General features: G+C 42.9%; 2 protein-coding genes across 2 annotated transcripts in view; both read right to left on the bottom strand.

Moving 5' to 3' along the window:
• The window catches only part of TTN (titin), a 237,924-nt gene that overhangs the window by 179,668 nt on the left and 36,682 nt on the right, over nt 1-21,574 (bottom strand). The window contains exons 43-50 of the mRNA XM_027637206.1: nt 18,812-18,868; nt 4,256-4,534; nt 2,597-3,160; nt 1,854-2,135; nt 1,476-1,754; nt 843-1,121; nt 468-746; nt 54-341 (exon numbers count right to left, since the gene is read on the bottom strand). Coding sequence (XP_027493007.1) covers nt 54-341; nt 468-746; nt 843-1,121; nt 1,476-1,754; nt 1,854-2,135; nt 2,597-3,160; nt 4,256-4,534; nt 18,812-18,868 — 2,307 coding nt within the window. The remainder of the gene's footprint in view (nt 1-53; nt 342-467; nt 747-842; nt 1,122-1,475; nt 1,755-1,853; nt 2,136-2,596; nt 3,161-4,255; nt 4,535-18,811; nt 18,869-21,574) is intronic.
• Nucleotides 11,615-17,036, bottom strand: LOC113944275 (muscle M-line assembly protein unc-89-like). The gene has a single exon (XM_027637205.1). The coding sequence runs from the start codon at nt 16,918-16,920 to the stop codon at nt 11,776-11,778; it is 5,145 nt and encodes a 1,714-aa protein (XP_027493006.1). The 5' UTR covers nt 16,921-17,036; the 3' UTR covers nt 11,615-11,775.

Here is a 21,574-nt window from a genome sequence, read left to right as displayed (position 1 = left end):
GTATTATCACATGAAAAGTAAAATTCCAAGAAATGTGAAACGAATTGCCAAACCTTTTACAAACAATGTACTACTGCTCTCTTTGCTACCAGCAGAGTTTGCGGCTCTGCAAATGTAGACCCCAGCATCACTTGCATCTAGGTGTTTGATTTCCAAAGATGCTGAGCCTTCTGCAAAATGTACTGTGTACTTGGCACTTGTAGTGATCTCAGTGTCCTGCTTGAACCAAGAGACGGTCATTGGAAGAGAACCTGAAATTTTGCAGTCTAGGCGGCACGAGGTGTTAATGATGCTGTCAATATTCTTCAGTGGTTTAGTAAAGAAGGGAGGGAGAGTGCGATCTGTTGAGAGTGAAAAAAATTACAGAAACAAACACATAAGCAAAACAGGTATGTTCTTCTGCTTCTGGCTCTGTTGGGTGGTGCAGGGTAGAGCAACAGGGTTCTTTGGAAAGGGTCAGTACCAACCTAGCACAGTGAAGCTGGTAGTACAAGAGCTGATGCCCACATCATTGGATATCTCAAAGGTGTATTCACCACTGTCCTGCATTTCAGTGGCATAAAACTTGAGCTGGGCAATGTTATTTTTGAAGCTGATCCTATATTTTTTGCTGGCAGGTAGTGGCCTTCCGTCTTTGAACCATTTGGTTTTTAGCTCTGGAGTGCCTGTGACAGTGTACTCCAAAATAGCTGGTTCCCCTGCTGTAACCTGGATCACTTCAGCTTTTTCAATTATTTTGGCAGGTTCTACAACAGAATTAAACAACTGGTGTTAAGGACAAAAGAAAATTGCTCTTTCTCTCAGGTGGGAGACTGTGGGGATCACGGCCCTTCTCCACTAACCTTTCACTGCTAGTTCACCAAAGCAGGACTGACTTCCTGCATCATTCTCAGCCACGCAGGTGTATTTGCCACCAGAGCTCAGCTGGACACCAGTAATTTGCAGCGTTGCTAGACCATGATCAAATGTCACTCTCACATTGTTATCATCTTTAATAACGTCTTTGCCCTTCATCCACATTACAGAAATAGGCTCTGACCCTTTCACCACGGCCTGTAACGTAACACTATCTCCAGCCAGAGCCGTCACATTTTCGATTTTCTTAACAAAAGATGGTGGTTCTAGTTCAAAGAAGAGAGAGAAGAAAAAATACTCATTTGCTACTGCATCATCCCATGAAATCTGCTACTTCAAGACAGTTTTGTAAGACAGTACGTACAATACAAATAGCAATTCAACAAAAGAGCAAGCAAGTAGAGGAGCAGCATTCTCCAGTCGGGAGCTAATGCATGGTCCAACGTCCTTCAAATTCACAGGTTTGATGTCAGATAAGAGTTAAGGTACACAAAGAATTTAAGAGAAGAAGATACTCCCATTCTCCCCAGCTACCCCCAAATCCAAAGAAAAGACATTTTAAGAAATAAGAGGTTTTTGCCAATCCCATCAGTAAGTGGAGTTTTCTCTCTCCTACTGACCTTTCAAGATGTATGTGGCACTGCACATGCACTTTCCGACTTCATTAGCTATCACACACTCGTATTCACCAACATCTGCACTGTTAAATGCAGACACCTCCAGAGAAATAACAGCTTTCTGAGAGGTCAACCTGTATTTTTTACTACTGCGAATCTGTTTCTTGTCTTTGTACCAGCTAATCTCAAATGGTCCAGTGCCAGCAACCTCACACTGAAGAACGGTGTTTGTTCCCTTCACTACCTCTGCAGGTTCAAGTGTTCGGATGAAAGACGGAGGTTCTACAAAAGCAGCAAGAAAGAATTAGTCAACCTTACCAGAAAAAAGAAAGGAAGGGAAGGTTTTTCTCAAGAAAATGACTGGCAGCAACAAGGACAGACCTTTGACAACCACTTCAGTGGTGCAGCTGTCACTTCCAACCTCATTTACAACTTCACATGAGTAGGTCCCACTGTCATCAACTTTCATCTCCAAAATATCTAACACAGCCACAGAATTGACAAAGGACATCCTGTGTGTGTTGCTTTCATGGATTTCCTTATTGTTCTTGAACCAAGTAACCTGGATTTCAGGAGACCCTTTGATTTTGCATTGAAGGCGTGCAGAGTCGCCTGGGGTCAGTAAATAAGATGGATCGACCTTCTTCACAAAGGATGGTGGTTCTAAAAATGGGAAAAGGGAAGAGAGAGGAAGAGATGGTAAAAAGGGGAAGAAAATGGAAAAGGAAAGGGTAAAGAAATGGAAAAGGGAAAGGGGAAAAGGGAAGAAGGCTGAAATACAAGGCTTTGAAAGTTTGGTTCCTTGAACAAGAACAAAATATGAGTTCACAAGAGACCAGCATAATCTTCGCTGAACTGCAGCTTCTGTGGTTTTGCCTGTCCTCTTTGTTCATCTCTCCCCTGCAGGCAGGAGCAATTCTTGGATTTCTCTGGTGAAAAAAATATTGAAGTAATGCATGGTGCACTGGAAGGCAACAGGGGAAATGAGTTAGAGGGGAATGGACAGTGTAGCAGGTCTGAGAAGAATTTGGTGTAATTTCAGCCCAAAGAAGTCTTCTGCCTGAAAAAGAAGAAATGAGGAACTCAAGAAGAGGAAAGGTAAAGGTAGCGTAGAACTATCTTACCTCTGACTGTGATGCTGGCAGAAGAGGAGCTGCTTCCTGCCTCGTTTGAGGCAGTGCACACATAGTGGCCTGAATCCTTGAGCTTAGCCAGAGGAATCTCAAGCGAGGCTATTTTGTCTTCAAAGTAAATCTTATAATCTTTGCCCGGAGGGATTTTGTTTCCATCCTTTGTCCACCCTACAGTTACTTTCCTGTCTTCATCTACCTGACATTCAAGACGTATTTTTTTATTAACTGCTGACTGCACTGACTGCAAAACTTTAATGAAGTGGGGCTTGTCTATAATGACCATTTCAGCCTGGCAAATATCAGCCCCAAACTTGTTGGAAGCTTTGCATGTGTAAACCCCTCTGTCACTGGTGGTGAGAAAGGAAATTTCTAAAACATGTTTATTTTCCATTTTGGAGATTTTATGGCGGTCTGAAGGTGAAATAGTTGTGCCATCTTTCTGCCAGGTGACGTCGATGACTGGAGTGCCCAAAACAGTACAGAGGAACTTGGCACTTTTGCCCACAAAAGTAGTGATAGATTCAGGTCTGGTAAGAAACGTTGGTGGAAATGCTTCTGCAAAACAAAGGGGTTCAATGTTATCCAGAGGTGAGGAACAGAGCCTATGCTCTTTCTTCACATTTGCCAGCGACAGAGAGCAAGAGAGGCCAGCTTTTCACTGGACACCCTTAAGCAAAAGAAACCAGCAGTGAAGGAGATAAGAGGCGTTAAAGACGATAAATTTTGGCTTTTGGTTGGTACTTTGGTCTATATATTGCTCCAGAGCTTGAATTTTGAATCTCTGGAGAAATTTATGAACTAAAGGAAAATAAACCAAAAGCCAGAAATTCCTCCCCCAAGACTGACATGTTTGCATACTGTTCTCTCGAGGCGGGTCAGTTTGCACGCATTTCACAGTTCATGCATCCTGTGTTAGTCTCTAGCAGCTAGCACTTAGCAAAGACCACATAAAGACTCCTCCCACAAAGAGAAAAGTCAGAGTAAAAAAATCGTCATACACTAAATGTCCAAAAGACAGTGGTTTGGTTTTTGTTGTTTTGTTGTTGGGTTCTTTGTTTGTTTGTTTAAAGAAAAAAAGGAATTGTATAGCTCTCACTAGATAAAAAGTTTGCAAACTGAAACCCTTTACCCTCTTTTGTTTGCTTAAGAAGATCTATTTGCCCAATCACAGAGTTCCCCTTTGGCCACAGCACAAAGATGTTCAGGTATGCAGAGCTGCATAACCTGCGTCGCAAGTATAGCTGCAGGATAAACATAGGGTGCTAGGATAATCACACAGTGACTATTACACTAAGAAATCAGATTTAAAAGTCTATTTCTTGTCGTCTGGAAGTTAAATAAAGCTTTTTCAAGAATGTATTCATAAAGTAATCTTATTCGGTTGACAGTCTCGTTCCTCCTGCTCTCTTTTCCCTTTTTTCTTTCCTTCTGAAACTTTTCACACTGATTCCCTTTTCTATGTACAGAAAGCACCAGAAAGCAGCATTCTCAAAAGTTATTCCTTCTCTGTGCTTATGCCTGCCAACATTAGGTATGGATTATGTACTATAATAGCAATCAAGAACCCCACAAGTGTAAGTATAGCAGTGAAAGCATTACAATACACCAAGATATTTTATGGAGAAGAAGTTCTTGGAAGTCTGTACTTACCAGTTACTGTTAAAACAGCTGTAGAGCTTACACTGCCATGCTGATTGGAAGCCTTACAGCTATATTCTCCACAGTCAACAACTTGAGGCCTTGGGATCTCCAGTGTAGAGAGGTAGTTGGAAGTGCGAATGGAGTATTTGTCCCCATCATATATCTCTCGTCCAGCTTTGTACCACTGGAACTTGACATTGGGAGCCATCTCCACCTCACAGGTAAACTTGGCCACATGATTTACAGCCACCTCCAGGGGTTCAAGCCTTCTCCTCAGGATAGGTGCAACTGAAATCAGAAGCAGAGATTAACTCAAAACCCTGCCTGCTGACATTCTGAAAAATAACAGTGAAGTGACTGACTGAGAAAAAAAGGAAAAGAAAAGGTGACATACTTGCAATTCACATAAAGTGACTGTAAAAAAAAATATCTTTAAGAAATGAAAGCAGTACTAGGCTCAGTGGACAGACAGTCTTACGGTGCCTAATGACATCAGGAAACACTGTGATGATACTGGAAAAATAAAGTGAAATAGCAATGCACAATAGCAATGGGACATATGGTACACTATCCTTGATTTGTGAGAAATAATGGTGTGAATAAGAAATTGTGGTGAATCTGTGCAATGACTCTAAGGAGTGAGAGAGGGTGCAGTAGTGGGAAAAATGGGAAGAGCAGGTCCACTTCCCAGGCAACAATGGGAGAAGTGGTTGAGATTGAGATACAGCTTTGTCCTGACCATGCTTGTGCAATGAAGCAACAAAGTTCCTGACCAAAGACTGGGGTAACAGAAGTGAGAGGCTTTGCAACGTGGTAAAAGGAGACCATCAATCCAGAGAGAAGGGGACCCTCTGATTAGTGGCATGATGGTATTAATATTGTATCCATATCCAAAGTACAGACACATAGTAGGGTAGGTTTATTAGTAGAGCAGTGCATTAAAAAGGCAGTATTTTATCCCCATAATCCAACCTCTTTTAACAACTGTGAGTTTTGCTGCTGTTGCTCTTTTTCCACCTTGATTCAGCGCCTCACAGGTGTACTCTCCTTGGTGAATCTCTGCACACACTTTGTTTATTACTAGTGTGTATGTGTCCTGATCTTGCAAACACTTGAATTTGTTGCCTGAAGATACCAGTTTACCCTCAAAGTACCAGTTCACCTCACTGACATTTGTTATGACAGACACCAGCCTGACACACTCCTCTTCCTCCACAACAGTATCTACCAGTTTGCTGTGTATGATGGGACAATTCTCTTTGCCCAGCTCAGCCTGTAACTTCCCAGCTCTAGTTTCCAGATCTTCTCTGCCCTTGTCCTCACATATTTCTTCCCTTTTCTCTTTCCTTTTCAATATTTCTGTAGGTGCCTGAGTGGGAAGACCTGCAGAGGCTACATCAGCAGTGGCTACAGCCACACCCACATCCTTGATTTGACCACGCCCAGTCACAGTGTTGATTAGTTGTGTAGGCAAAGCTTGCTCCAATGGTACTTCTGCCTCCATAGTCCTCTCAGCCTGCTGGGGCTCCAGCTCAGAGGTTTCATCACAGGGTTTTCCTGTGAGAAGTAGATTGGGATAGAATGGAAATGTTTTGCATTTTTCATCTATCAAGAGATGTTTATCTTCACAAAGAGAATAAAAAGCTTCCTTCAAAACTGTTTTCTCGTCAGCTGTCTGAATGCTGAAGTCTCCCAAGGAGAGTGGGATTTCTATGGGACTGCATCGTCCTGTGGTCACAACATAGGTGCACAAGGTATGTGTATTCTCCTTCGTGATGTTTATTGTCTGCACTTCAACATTTTCTTTATCAGCCAACCATTCTGAAAACAAGAGGTTTTTCTCACTTACCACTGTAGCTTTAAGTGCATTTTTAATTTGAGACTTTATGTCCAAGTTGCAGCTCTTGGGAACAAGAGCAGTGAGCTGACTCTCTTTGCTGAGGACTTGGCTTGCCTGGAGCTGGTCAGAGTGCATTTTTTCATGGGGTTGTCTCGATGCTGTTTTCCACTGGTTAGGTGGGCTGGAAAGATCAACATGTTCCTCCTTCAGGAACTGATTTTCTTCCAGGAGCAAGGGAAATCTCACAGCCTGTCCCTCATGTATTCTTGCAGCAAAATCTTCCTCTATTGTTTCCAGGGAAGAAATGTTCTCCAGAGGGACAGCTTGGCCTCCAGTAAAGGCCAATTCAGAGGGAAATCTGGGTTCAACCTTCAGCGCACCTTGTGTTGCCTGAAAGCTTTCAAGGACCTGGATTTGGTCACCTTCTATGGCACAGCTCTCAGTGGTGCTTGATACCTGTAGAAGGACTTGGGAAACCTCTGTCTTCAGAGCAGCCAGTTGCTCTGCTGCCTTGGGGATGATTTTCTCTTTGATCAAGGGTATGTGTTCAGCTATGGTCCCAAGGCAGCCTGGCAGTTGCGTCTCTGTTGCTGCTGCAGGCACCACGCCCTGTGGGCCACCAGGGAGGGTTTGCCATGCTTCTGCCAGAAGCCTACCACTCTCTTGTGTTATGGCCACTTGAGTGAGCATCTCTTCAACACTCTGCACAGCCAGACAGGTCGATGGCAGACCAGGCAAGATGTCCTCCCTGGGCAACACATGCACTGCCTGGCTCATCTGGAGCTGAAGGAGGGCCAGAGGCTTCCTCGTGGTCTCAAGACTGAGTGCTCCTTCCACAGCAGGAAGCTCACCAGCCTCCTCATAGAAGATGGGGCTTTGGTCCTCTACCACTGCAGAATGCTGCAAGGCCGGGCTCTGCCTGCACACAGCATGTTCCTCGGGCAGCACAAGGAGCTCAGCAGAGCACATGGCCTCACCCAGAGTACTCACTGCCCTGCATGTGTAGAGCCCAGTGTCCTCCTCCATACAGTCCCACACTGTCAGGGAGCCTGAACCGTCAGGGTGGTGAGCAATGGAATGACGCACATCGGAGAAGAGCTGCTCACTCCCTTTGAACCACAGCACATCGGGGGCTAGCTTCCCGGCCACTGTGTACTCAAAGACTGCAGTGGAGCCTGGGGCACACCGCACGCTGTCGGGCTCCTTGGCAAAGCAAGGGAATCCCGGTGTCCGCTGCCGCACGTGGAGGTGGGTGCTGCATGTAGTCTCACCGTGTATATTGCTGGCCACGCACATGTACTTACCCTCGTCCTGCACACCCACATATGGGAGGATGAGGCTATGGTCATTGCCAGCAAACACTAACTTACAGTCCATAGACGAGGTTAGCTTCAGACTGTTGAAAAACCACTCAATTTTGGGTTTAGGGCTGCCAGTAACAGTAACAGAGAGCCTAGCTACATCTCCCTGCCAAACTTCAACATTCGGGACCTGTTTGAGGAAAACAGGGGCTTTCCCCTCCTCCTCCATTTTCATTGTTTCTTTGCTGACATAAACTGGTTTTCCAGGCTCAAATTCAAGTGTTTTTTCTCTATCAGGAAACTGAAGGCCGCTGCTGTAGCCTTCATTTCTTCTGTCCTCAGAAGAGGCAATAAGAGACCTAGCGATGTCTGTATGGAAAAAAATTGTTCAGTTTTACTAGAATATTTATGAAAACACTCATAGCTAACGATAAGCAGTGTTAGGGAAACTATTTTTTTGTAGCTGGAGGCTTTCCCTATACTGTACAACAGCTAGCAACGAACATGAGGTCCCCTTGCTGTCAAATACACACCTGCCAAAACCAGCAAGACATGCTGTGCTGTCAGGTTACTTAGGAATGTCTCTTTAAACCTGACATCACAGTATGGGTTAGGGATACCCCCCAGGGTGCACCGTGCAAGTAAAAATCAAGCAACATTGATGCATTTCACAGGTATAATTAAAGTGGTATGTAGAATATATAAAGTGGTATGTGTCATATATGTACATCTTTACAAATAAGTAGAGCAGAACAGTGTAAGACCTTGATTTAATTCAAAACACCAAGAAAAAAGCAGAATGCTAAATAAGAATTGAAAAAAACCCCCGCCAAATAAAAAAACAACCAACAATCCTACAATCTTTTCAGCACACTGACTTTTATTCTGGTGCATAGTCCATCTCTTTAAACTCTATCTTTTGTCTAATACACCAAGAGATTACCTCTCTCTTACCAGCTTTGTCCTGGTTTTGTCATTAGGCCCTTAAGTTTACAGCACCATTATTACAAAAATCACAAGTCTGCACTGATTTAAATCTCTGCTTATGAACTCCTCCCTGTCACAATATGGCATATTAAAACTACCACAATAAAAGAGAGAAAAAGAAGACAGAGCACTTTAAAATTTTTCTTGCCCTGGTGAAGTTATACATATATATGTTAGACCACTCTGGTTCTAATGATGGTTTAAAAGTGAGAGGAAGTGGAGGTGAAGAACATGCCATTCTCTGCAGATGTTTGACAATAGAAACATCAGTGAAATCTCAGACTTCCAGGAATGGTACAACCAATCCCTGAGAAGCATGATGCAAAGAAAATCTTTGAAAATCAAATACTGTTGTCCTTACAAGTTTGCTCATTTAAGGTCCACAGTATTCAACATGGAAAGATATGAGAGTTTAAAAAAGGAATAAAATTGTGAGTGGATAAATAAATGTCTCTAGGAACTCTAAGAGGGAACCTTGATAAGCTTCTCAATTAGAGTACATTAAATTTAAAAACTTATTGAGACAATAATTTTTGCTACACTCCAACAAAAAGGAACAGACTATGTCACACCCAATTCTTTTTCACTAGTTTAAAACTTATTAGTTTTGCCACAAATGACAGAATATACATGACATAGCACAGTGCATACAATGACTAACTGCAGAGAAGAGATGTTTAGCTAAAAATAAAAGATTATATCAGTCCTTTGGTATTACTTACCAGCCTTGCTAAAACAGTAATAAATTGTGCAAGTGAATTTGAGAATGGGGGGCAGAATTTGGCCCAATAAGTAAAATATAAAAATATGGAATATAAATTTCAGAATGAAACCCATGCTAATACACAAGAATGCTTTATAATGGGAGTGTGGAAAAAATTAATGCACTTTTGTGTGTTCCTGAATATTTATGACAGAAAAACTATACAGATTCTTTTTTGTATTTTAGATAGGTCTGTGAAATGAATAAAGTACAAGAAGTGATGGACTTAAATCATTTACATATTTATTTCACAAATTAACCATACATGTTAACATTCAATGCACATTGATGACAAACAGACATAATTCATCCTTTTTTTTAAATACTTATTTTGTAGAAATAAAGACAACATTAAACCTGAAGATTGCGAGCTTTTTAACTCCTATGAAAGCACAAAATTTTGGAGAGATAATCAAGGTATACTAGTTGTCCCAGAGTAAGTTCATTCCAACCTAGGATTACTCCACATTTAATAAACACATGATCATGCTCCTGGCTAATGTATGAAACTTAAACCAAGACTTTTAGACTTACATAAACCACAAACACCACTACACAGGTAGAGATAAAGGTGCTTGGCCATATATTTCAGATGTGAATATAAACTTGGACCTGTTTGGCTTATGGCTTCAGAACCAAGTTATGGGCCTGTTTCTGCTAAAAATTTTCAGATTTACATGCAAAATAAACACACATCACAATTGCATAGGGCCTAATTGAAGGGCCTCTGACCTCTTTGGCTTTGGGCCTAAAAGACCCCTCATGTCACAGCTGACACAGAACATCAGACAATTCTTGCCAACTTCCCTAAGGACCTCTGCTGTCTAATGAATCAGACAGTGCTACACATCTACACAAGGAATGGATCAAGGACATGGAGTAATTCCTTCCCAGCACAACATCTGGTCAGACACTCATGTTTCTCTTTCCTACCACCATTACCTATGAGAAATCACAATTATCTCTGCCTTTTAACATATAAACCTTATGTATGTTAAATTATATATTAAATTTTTATCAGGCAACACAATCGGCACAAAGAGAACCTTTTGATCAAAATATACTATCCCAGGTGAGTGATAGGATAGTCTTAAAAGATTATCAGTTTTTTGAGGCATGCTGACCTCAGTGTGAGGAAACATCAAACTCAGAAATAAGAAATTGTAGGAACACAACTGAACATACTACAGGAATAGTTCTTTTATGCTTAAAATCCCCGTGGTACTTAAAGCTGTTTGCAAGGTAACTGACAGAAATTTGTAAATGACTGGAAGAACCTCATTAACAGGTTAAAAAAAATAAAATTAATTTTTGTTTAGGGTTCTTGAACTCAAGATCTCACCTTGACTTAGAGGTTACTGGAAAGCTGGTACATGCATTAGAGATGTATTTAACTTCTAATAAACATTAATTAATAACTTTCATACTTTTAACAGATTTTCTCAATTTATCATAGTTTATGTAAGCGAGATTTAGTTCTGATTATGTCAGCTACTGCTGACTCTTCCTCCTAAATATTAGCATTACTTTAAATACAAAAATATATATTCACATGGAGAACATTAATGTAAAAATCTCTTCTGGTGAGAAAATGCCACAGATAACAATTGAATGTATTCCATTTATTTCTGGTCATTTTGACACATAGGACACTTAACTGGTATTAATTAAAAAAAAAAAAAAGAATACGTAAATATATAGTTCTAATGTGAAACAAGATACTGCATAAAAATATCTTACTTTTTTACTACTATGTATTTTTTATGAATGACACTGGAATACAGGGACAACCAAAATTATTTTACTGAATTTACAGTAACATCACTGATTTATTATTATTTTCTCTCTCCTTTCCCTTTAACTTCTAAAGATACAGTACAAAATATGTTTTCATGTTTATTACTTGGTAATAGAGAAAAAAATCCTGTCCAGTCTCTACAAATGCAAAACTTTAATTTTTCTTCCCATTGTGCTGCTTTTCTTTGCAACAGCGTAATTCCGTTGACGTAAAAAAGGCATTTAATTCCATGAGCGGTTAGAATGAGGCCCATGGATGTAAGAATTTTGCAGTGATAGAAACTGTAAACACAGGATTTGAATCAGTGAAACTCACATGTTCTGACAACATTATAAGAAGGGGAAATACCAATTTAAGGAGTTCTTTCACAGAACTATACCCAAATGGAACAGCAAGCATAAGTTAGTATTCCATATCTCTAGGTTACAAGAAAAAAATGGTGTCTACATTTTCAGGTGATTTCTAGCCTACATAAAACAAGAGCGGTTGCACCGTTACAGATACACAGGTATATGTACATTATACAAAAAAATTAGTCCTGCTTACATGAGAGTCAACTAAAATATCTTTACAAGAATGAGTAAGGAACTTAGAAGAAGCTTGAAATATACCTCGGTGCAGAAAATGTGCACAAAATTTATGCACGGATTAAATCTCACTTAAATTCCCCAAAGAAGGCAAGTTTAAGTGAGACAGAAATATGCCCACAGAGTGGTTTTCATCCCTAAAGAGATGAAAAACAATGCCCCTAAAGATGAGTGCTGCATTTTTACCTGCAGTGAACAACATCATATGAACATTTAGTATTTCAAAAGAGACTTTGAAATAAATTATGGAAATTTAGTATAATGTTAACACAGCACAAGTCTCAGCAGTTCCTGCCCTGTTAGTAGCTACACATTTGTACTGCCCACTGTCACTTTGCATCAGGTTTTCAATGGTAAGGCTAAGAGAGCCATCCTGCTCTTCCTGCAAACAGTACCTATCCCCTTCCAACAACACCCCATCCTTGTACCAGCAGACACTTGGTGGGGGGGAACCAGTCACGAGGCACTGGAAGTATACTGAAGCACCCACAAATGTGCTGTAGTCAGAAATGAGCCTGACAAATCTGGGAGGAGCTTCTGTGACCTGGAATTCAAAGCTGCAGCTCTCTGAGTTCTCTGCCCTAAACTCAACCCGTTCCTCTTGGGATGGCTCTGCAAACACATCAAAACTAATGTTAACACACTTCTCCCCTTCCACTTCCTGCTCTTGCTGAGTCACTGCAAGCAGCTGGATTGCTTTTTCTGAGTCATCTCTGTGCGGCTCAAACTCAAACTCCAGCTCTATTTCTGACTGGTCACCTGGGCTCACAGTCTTACTCAAAAGCAAGTCACCCTTCTGTGGCCTATGTGGTGCACAGCCCATGACTGTGTCACTGCTCACCTTAGCACTTGCTCCCTGCTGAGCCATGACCACAAGGGAGCCTTTACATGTTGCTTCTCCCAGCCTATTCACTGCCTTACAATTATAGCAGCCACTATCAGAAGGACCTACAGTTTGGATCTTCAGACTGTGAAGTCCCTCCTTCTGACTCACAACATACTTCCGTGTGCCAGGCGTCACACAGGTGTCACCTCTGAACCACTGAACTACTGGGACAGGAGTACCTGTTACCACACACTCAAACACTGCCTCCAAGCCTTCTGTCACCTTGATATCTGCAATGGGCACGGCAAAGCGTGGAGGCATTTCAGTTACTTGGAAATCAATTTTTACATCCTCATTCTCCACTGCAGCCAAGCCTGCAGCTTGTTCTAACAAAGCAAGTGGAAGGACATCCAGGGAAACTACCATGCTCTTCTTATCTGGGGTAAACTCAGGACTGGTTATGATTTTGACCTGCTTCTCAAACTCCTTCACCTCATTTTCATCCAGCTCCACTTCCAGGAGGATTTCCTGTGGTGAAGGTGACCTTGAAGATGTATTTTCGTCCAGGTCAAAGTGTATAACATGCTGGTGGGTAACAGGGGGTGGTAGTGCTAGTGACCGCCCATATTCAGGCAAAACTTCCACCTGTGCAATACTTTTAGCTTCCCCGACAATGTTCACTGCATGGCACAGATACTGTCCTCCATCATCTTTGTGGATATTTGTGATCTCCAGAATACATTTGTCCCCATCCTTCTCTATTCGTACTCTCTCATCCAGCTCCAACAGAGACTTATTACGATACCATTTCACCTCTGGCTTGGGCACACCTACCACCTCAGCCACAAACCTCAGCGTGCTGCCCTCGCACAATCTCCTCCTGCTCAATGCCTTGAGGAATGCAGGTGGCATTTCCCTGCCTGATGGTTCCAGGGACTCACGGGGGGTCCTAAACACGTCAGCCTGGGGCTGGTCTGGAGGCTGATGCCTTCTCTCACAGGAGGGGAGTGTGGTCAGGGCATCCATAAACTCCCCAGTGGGTGTCCGATAGCGTTCTGGTGGTGTGCTGTCCCCTGATGGAGAGTAGGGTCCCTCAAAGGGTGTGAAATAGCGCTCTGAGGGTGTGTTGCATTTTGAACTCTCAGAGGGTGTGGAGTAATGCTCAGGGGGCAGGCTGTACACTGAGCCTTCAGATGGTGTGGAGTAGCGCTCAGGGGGTGTGCTGTACCCTGAGCCTTCAGACGGTGTGGAGTAGCGCTCGGGTGTGCTGAGTGGGGTGTGGTAGGATGCTGAAGAAGCAGTTTCAAAGATTTCCACTGAGGAGGGAGGAGTGTAAAAGCGGTCTGAATCAGGCGACTCCTCTCTGCTCCCACTCTCCAGCTCTATAGACATTTCTGACTCAGGAGAGAAGGGCCGGGCAAGTTCCTGATGGTTGTTGTAATAATCATAAACCATGCTGAAGGTAACCTCCTCCACTTCCAGTGAAGTGATAGTTTCTTGCTGCTCCTTCTGAACTGTCCCTTTGAGATCTGGAGTTTCATGTATCCCAGTGGATCTTAAATAATTGGCCAGGGACAAATCAGGCTCCAACTTTGACACTTGAACAGCACTGGGCTCTGGACCTGCAGAAGTATCCTCCCACAGTCCTTCTTCATCTAGGCTATTCTCAGAGGCTTCCTCAGTGGCAGTCCCGTTCTTGTCCCTAGAGTCCTTCCTTTGCTCCTTCTGTGCCCCGGGCTCATCCATTACTAAACCAAGTATGAGTTGCCCAAAAGAGAAGCCCTTGGTTGCATTTGGTTCCTGTTGTGTGTCCCTGAGCATTTCCTCAGAGGAATCTGTGCTTTGCATCTCACAGGTGAAGCTGCTCATTCCTGTCTCAAAGACCTTGTCTATCCTGGAACCACCATCTTCCTCAGTCTGATGCCCAGCCTGGGGTTTCTTTTCATGTGCAGCTTTTTTCAAGTCCATGATGAAGCTATCACTCTGGGAGTCTGTGGGCTCCATCCATTCCCCACTCTCCCACACATTTGTTTCCTGAACTTCTCTTTGGAAATCTGCTGTGGACTCCACCAGAAATTCATGAATTTGTTCCTCAAGTGAGTCCTCCAGACAGACACTCACCTCTGACTCATGAATTTCTTCAGCAAGAGGTCCCTCTTCAGCAGGTATCATGACACTGCCAAGGTCCCCATTAGGGATTTGCAAATCAGCCCTGCTGGTTTCTCTTTGCTGTGCCTCTTCCTGGGCATTGACCTCCTCCTTCTGCATCCTGTAGCTCTGATGAAGTCCCTCACTCAGAGGCATCTCTTCCACAAGTGCAGCATGTTGGTGCACAGAGGAGATCAGCCCAGTTGCTCCTTCCTCCATGCTCTCCACAGCTGTGGGGGTTTGTGCCGGTTCTGTGTACATTGTCTCTGCAGCTTGAAAAGGCTCCACAAGCTTCTTCAGATCAAATATATCAGTCTTATCAGTCTCAGGTGGCAACAGCTGGCCTCTGAAATGCCCTTCTTCCAGGTGAACCTCAGCTTCCTCAGTAAAAATCTGACCTGAGTTTTCTATGCCAGGAGGAGTGACGATTACATCCAAAGAAGAGCTGCCTGTGTCAGACTCCATTCCTTGCAACATTTGATCATCATTGTGCATTTCCCAGTGTGTGGCATCACCATCATCAATTGTTTCTTCTTTACCAAGATGATCATCACCTTCGATGTCCTGTTCAGTGTCAACTGATCTCTCTTGTTCCTTGTGCTGTTCCTTCTGCTGCTCTTCTGTACAGGAGTCATAAAAGCCAAATAGCTCCTTTGTGGGTTTGCTTGCAATGTGGTCCTGCAGGTGGGGCATGCTTGGCTCTTCTACAAGAGGCACATCAGGAGTCATTGCCTCCCAGGCAGGGGCATCACTCTCCTCTGTGCAAACATCACTTCCCTCTTGTACCACAGGCGATATAGGAATGAAAAATTGTGAATCCTCACACTCCCTTGCCAGAGCAGACTGCTCAGAGACATGTGTTTGCCCATGCACTTCCATAAATGGTGACTTCAAGATGTCCCAGGACAGAGTATCTGTATGTGGTATCACCTTGCCTCCTTCAGGCTCCATCTCCTCTGAAAAGTGACCCGAGTCCTTGGCCACTAGTTCATGCCCTTTTCTGGATATGGTAGGGTGCAGTTCAGTAGTAACAATTCCAAAGCTGTGTTCTTCAGAGACAGCTTTTCCCTTGTGCTGCCTCACCTCAGAAATACCATCTGTATTCCTGACACTTTCTTCTGTATAACCCATTTCTTGCTTTGCATAAACTTCTGTAATATCCAGCACCATTGTTTCCGCCATCTCACTTTCTCTTAAGTGAGGAGTTTTCTCACAGTCTTCCAACTGCTCACCAGGAGATGGAGACAGCCTTCGGGACCAGGGTAGGTGGGCTTCCTCCTCCTTGGGGCATACAATCTGTTCCTCTTCATCCTTCCCAAGTATGCTGAGGCCTTGGGGGTGAACAACATGGTCCACAGCAGGCTGTTCCTCAGTGCCTCCATCTTTGCTATACAACTGGGGTGCACTGGGCTGGACTGTCAGCTCAGAGGCACTCTGTGCTGTTCCAGCCACATTTGTGGCCACTAAACAATACTGTCCAGCATCTGTGGTAGAGACCCCTTGAATATGTAAGCGGTACATGCCATTCTTACCTTCTTCAAACCTCAGCCTCTCACTAGCAGAGAGGCTCTGGCCATTCAGGGACCAGGTCGCAGCTGGTGGGGGCTGCCCAGACACAGCAAACTCCAACATCACATCCTCTCCTTCATGGCAATGAATATGTGCTGGGGCTTCTGCTACAAATTGGGGTGGCTCATTTCCCATATCAAATGAAAACTTGAATTTGTGCTTCATGGTGGGAACAACCTGCTCTGGAGGGTGTTGTGTGGTGTCCTTCATCTCTGTGCCTTGCTCTGGTGTTGGAGTGGGGGCAGTGATTTTGATCTCCACAGGCAACGACAGCAAGTGTGAGTCTGGAACTGCACTTGGCAGTCCTTTCTCTGCTGCAAAGGCCAGACCAGCTTCTTCTTCCTCCTCCTTCTCATTCACTTTCTCCTCCTTCTCTTTCTCCCTTTCTTCCTCCTTCACCTTCTTCTCCTCTTCCTCCTCTTCTTTCTTCATGTCCTCTTCCTTCTTTGCGTACTCATAGGCTGGCATTCGCTGCCTCACATAGAGTGCAGCTGAGGTGCTGACTGTGCCCAGTGGGTTGAAGATCACGCAGGTGACAGTGCCCCCATGCTGTGGGAGTAGGGATGGAAAGGTCAGTGTAGAGCGGCACTCTGTGGTGTGAACGGCGGTGCCCCTGATGCGCCCAACGGGCTTGGCATTGTTGTACCAAGTGACTGTAGGCTGTGGGCGGCCATGGAAGAGGCAGGAGAAAGTGCATCTTTGCCCCTCAACAGCCTCCTGGGGCTTGACCTCCTGGACAAAGAGGGGTGGGCAGGGCTCCAGAAACCCACCTGGCATCTGCCATCTCTCTCCCATGGCCTGGGGCCTGGAGTACCACTTCACAACCTGCACTGTGCGGAGCTCCGAGCCATCCATCTTGGCAGCCACCTTAACTGGGCTGGGCTTCCCATGAGGGCCCTCCTGGGGGGGGGGTCATGTCCTGGGGCATGGACATGAGGGATTCCTGCTTCTTTTTCAGTGCTACCCTCTTTGCCTCCCGCAGCCTCTGCAGCTTCCAACGGATCTCCTCATCCAGCAGCTCCTCAGCATTAGCCACTGTGCCCCTATGCTCCCTACTACGTGCCACCCCTGGGCGGTGAGGCCCTACCAGTGGCAGGCTCTGAAAATGGATGGTTCGTACCCTGCCTCGGGCTGGTGGGAGGTTCCCAAGTGACTGCTTGGCCTCCTGCCCCTTGTCAAAGGGCGAGCCAGTGCAGCGGAGCACCACCCGCAGCCGGTCCTCCCGCCGCTGCTGCAGCAGGCACTCCCAGCTCTGCCGCATCCACTTGGCTTTCTCTGTGAAACCCAAGCCCTGCTGCTGCTCCCCACTGCGTGCCACCAGCAGCGAGGCAGTGGACTCAGCTGAGCCCTCGCTGTTAATGGCAAATACCCTGTAGCTGCCAGCGTCGTGCTCCCGCACATCCCACAGCTCCAGGCTGGCACGGTGTGTGTGCTCCTCGCTCTCCGTGCGAATCACCTTACGGCAGTCCTGGAGGACGGGCCGGTTGTTGTGAAACCAGGACATGTGGGGCGCCGGGCATGCCACCAGTTTGCACTGGAAGAATGCAGGGTCCCCCTCCAAGACAGACCTACACTTCAGGCCTTGTGTGAAGGTGGGTTTACAGTTCTGGGGGCGAGCCAGCACCGCCGCTCTGCCAGGTCCCTCGAGGTTCACATTGCTGTGCTGCTCTGCAAGAGAAGGAGACTGGGTTACAACATGTCACGCTCTGCCTACCATCTGATTGTAAAAAAGTAACAATATATTGAAATAAAAAATGGGCATGCAATGGATTTCATCACACACCCAGGAAAAAAAAGTAATTCACTCACCATATTTGTTCGAATAAACGCAACGCCTTGCTCTGTTTTAAAGATTGACACGAAAATCGTTCGTTGTCTGTTCTTTCTTCAGACTGTGGAAATTTCTTCTTGAACAAGCAAAAAGGAATTTCAAAATAACACGTTCTTCTGTGTGTATGTTTTTGCTGCCTGGAAAAGCTGTGTGTCTTTGGGTGGCAAAGAAGAAAATCTTACCTGACTTGCAGACAGTAGAATAAACGCCCTTTCTGACCCCTCTGTTTGCAGATTAAATGTTCAAACAATTGAGAAAAAGTATTTTGAAAGATATCTTTTTAAAAAGTAAGTAACATGAAATGAGAAGGCGTTTATTCGAACTAATACAGCCACTAACTTCACAGTGTTATGCACAGGGAAAAAAAGCAAGCAACATGAACCACGTATGCTATCTGCAAGCCAGGGTAAGAGATGTATAATGGTGAATTAATGTATGTAAAAAAAGTGCAAGGAATCAATGGGAATGTGTAGCTTTCACATAATCTAAACAACAAATGCTCTCTAGTATACTTTATCTATCCATCCAATAGTGTCTATTGAACTGATTAATGTTAGGCTGCTAACTTGTTTAAAAATAATACAAATAAGATTTGTATAACTTCCTTCTGAAGTAAACTATTCCATGCATTCAAAAGGAAATTGAACAAATAAAAGCTCTGTGAACAGCTGCAAAGCATGAAGTAAAAGTTAAGAATATGGCTGCACAATTACAAATTTGAAGTTTTAAATATATTTTAAAACTTAAATAACCTTATAATGCAGGTAACCCTTTGCATATCAACACAAACATGCAACATATTCCAATATGCTTTAAAGTGTCTTTCTTCCCCATCAGACACTTCACATAAGCAGATAAAAGCTTTTCGTAACATTACTAATTACTGGTACTAATTATTCTCATTGGTGATTGTACCTTTCATTTCCATTTCAACCTCTTCCTCTAGCTTCTCATGAACAATTTTTTCAGGAGCTAGAATAAAAAAGACAAAGATTTTTGAGCTATAGTTTCTAAATGTGCCAATCAACACTTTACGTAGTAAAAAACATCCAATCTCGTTTCCAAATATACAGAAATTCACACATACGTACACATAAATGCATGCCAAACAATTCAAACACTTCATAAATTTTGAGAACAGAGTAATCAAATATTTTCAAATTTGTTTGCAATGTACATTTTTCTATAAGATTTGCTTTATTTTTTGCTGGGTGGGGGAAAGTTTCTAATGCAACATGCCTTTATCATGCCGTAAATCCCTGAAGGAAACATTCAACAATCCACAGACTAATGAGATGCTTTTCGTTCTTTATCATCTCTCAGGGAATGAATGTACTGAAATGCAATGATGCTATGCATGAGGAATTGATACTTAGAAGGAACATGCAGTTGCCAACCTGTCACTTTCAGATGAGTGCTGCACTCGGCTTGTCCTGCAGGATTAACTATTCTGCACTTGTATATACCCTTGTGCTTCTGACCAACTTTCAACAATCTTAAGCTGCACAGAGGCCCATCATGTTTTAAGTGACACAGTGCAGACTCCTGAACTATGAGCTGATTGCACAACCAGACTACACAAGGTGTAGGCACACCTTTCATTATACAAAAGAGAAACACATCATCTCCTTCTTTTACAGTAGTTTCTGAAGGCAGAGTTTCAAGAAACTCTGGCACTTTGGCATCAGTTTCTGTGATGTCTTCACATGGCACAACATCAGGATAGTATCCTCTGTTTCTTTGCTTCTCAGTTTCATATGGTCTTTGGGATGTAGATATAAACAAGCTTGAGGTTTTCTTAGAAGATTCTTGCTTAACTTCAGATGCTTTAAACTGACAATCTTTGGCTGCTTTAAAGCTTTTAGTATCTGATTCAAGAATAATTTTTGTTACTGCTTTGGCTTGTGCTTCTTTTGCTAGGTAAGAATAAAGTTAGGAAAAGGATTAGGTCAGAAGTTTTACAGGAATAAAAAATATCCTTATAATTGGGGGGGGAACCCCAGTAATTAGTATTGAAAGTATGTTGGGCGTATTAGTGCTAAAACAATGCTATTAAACAGGAGTGACTGCACATTTAAGAGCTCTATTCCTGCTAGGCTAATTCTAGGTATCAGTTAAGCCTATGGACTTTCATGGGACCAAGACGTGTTCCGCAGTGCCTAATACAAGCACATCTTTGCTTTTAATTTAGAGCCTTTATTTGGAAAGTAGCAGCAGAAGATTATGTAAAGCGTTTTGCACAGCTCTAGAGTGAAAAAAGAAATTTCAGTAATCAAGAGCCAAATCAACAGGGTCAATATGCCTTTCTCATTATTCATCTTAGTTTTCTGTTCTGTATTCCTTGTAACTCATCAGAAATAGTATCACCTGTCTAGTGTGCTGATAATATATTTTTGAGTCCTTATTAGTGATAGCACTACTAACATCTTACTATGTTGATGTCAGGAAGGGTGGAAAGAGTCTTAGTGAAAAATAAATACTTATATCTTAAGGAGAGTAAAGGGTAGAAGAAAATTCAGTATTGCAGTAATACAATATTTTCATCCATTAATCCTTTCAAGGACATTAATTATATTGCCAACTTTGGAATTGAAACCTTGGATTTATTTGAAACGAGTTGGGAGTTTGATATGACCAGGTATCTAATTCAACATTGCTTATCTGACGTTCTTATCTTCCTTCAACTCCAGCTTCAGGAATTAACAAAATATAAAAATTCCTACAATTCCTGCTTTACATCTCACTGCATATCATGAAGTATATAAGGAATAAAAAGCCTCAGACATCTGTGACTTGACAGGAAGAGGTACAAAGTTACAATATCAACTTCCCAGTACTGCATATTTCACTTCTGAATAGAGTTGTAAATGTGAAGGAAAACCCCCAGATTATTATCAATACAGCTTTCTCAATTAACAATAATAAATGAATAAATAATAATAAAGGCAATATGAGTGAGCTCTGGGTAGTTATAATGAAGTTCCAAAAGGTAAGTGATAATGTTAAAAGTCAGATAACCACCTTTGACTGTTAGTATTGCAGAAGTTGTTGTCCCTCCATAGTCATTATAAACAGTACAACTGTACAGTCCTTGATCTGTCAGCTGGGCATTTAGGATTGTGAGCAGAAGAACACTTCCGTTTTGTGATATCTTCAATTTTTCAGACACTTCTATTCTTTTTCCTTCATGGGCCCAAAGAAACTCATAGAAGAATTCATTTTCTAAGGTACATATGAACTGAGCAGTGTCACCACATTTCACAGTTAGGTCTCTGAGTTGCAAGAGAATCTTTGGAGGGACATCTTTCATTTCCTGAGAGGTGGTCATAGTGATCTTGGTGCTCTGAGATGTTTGAGAAAGGACTGTTGTGTGCGTGGTTTTTATTTCTTCAACTGAGGTAGCCTTCATGGTCAAACTTTTTGATAAACTTTCAAAAACCTGTACACCCAATTCCTGTGATGGTTGTTGCACTGATTTAAATTCTTTTTGATAATTTTCAATGTTCTTCTTTGTGAGAGGAGGAACATGAAGTTCTGATATAGCCTGTGACCGGATAGATTCTTTTACATCTTTCCCAGAACTTTGCCTATCTAGGGCTTGCACTGTGTAATTAAGTAACAAAAATAACAACATTAGTATCTAAAGAAGTTCACTGGACCATGCTCTGAACAAAATCA

The sequence above is a fragment of the Corapipo altera genome, unplaced genomic scaffold (genome assembly GCF_003945725.1).
Source record: "Corapipo altera isolate COAL_440 unplaced genomic scaffold, ASM394572v1 45, whole genome shotgun sequence".
NCBI classification, from domain to species: domain Eukaryota; kingdom Metazoa; phylum Chordata; class Aves; order Passeriformes; family Pipridae; genus Corapipo; species Corapipo altera.
Note: the sequence above shows the minus strand (reverse complement) of the source record. Positions and strands in the feature narration are given on the sequence as shown.

Bases quoted from the DNA above. Each gene is read 5' to 3' on its own strand.
- LOC113944275 (XM_027637205.1), bottom strand. From the start codon at position 16,920: ATGGATGGCTCGGAGCTCCGCACAGTGCAGGTTGTGAAGTGGTACTCC.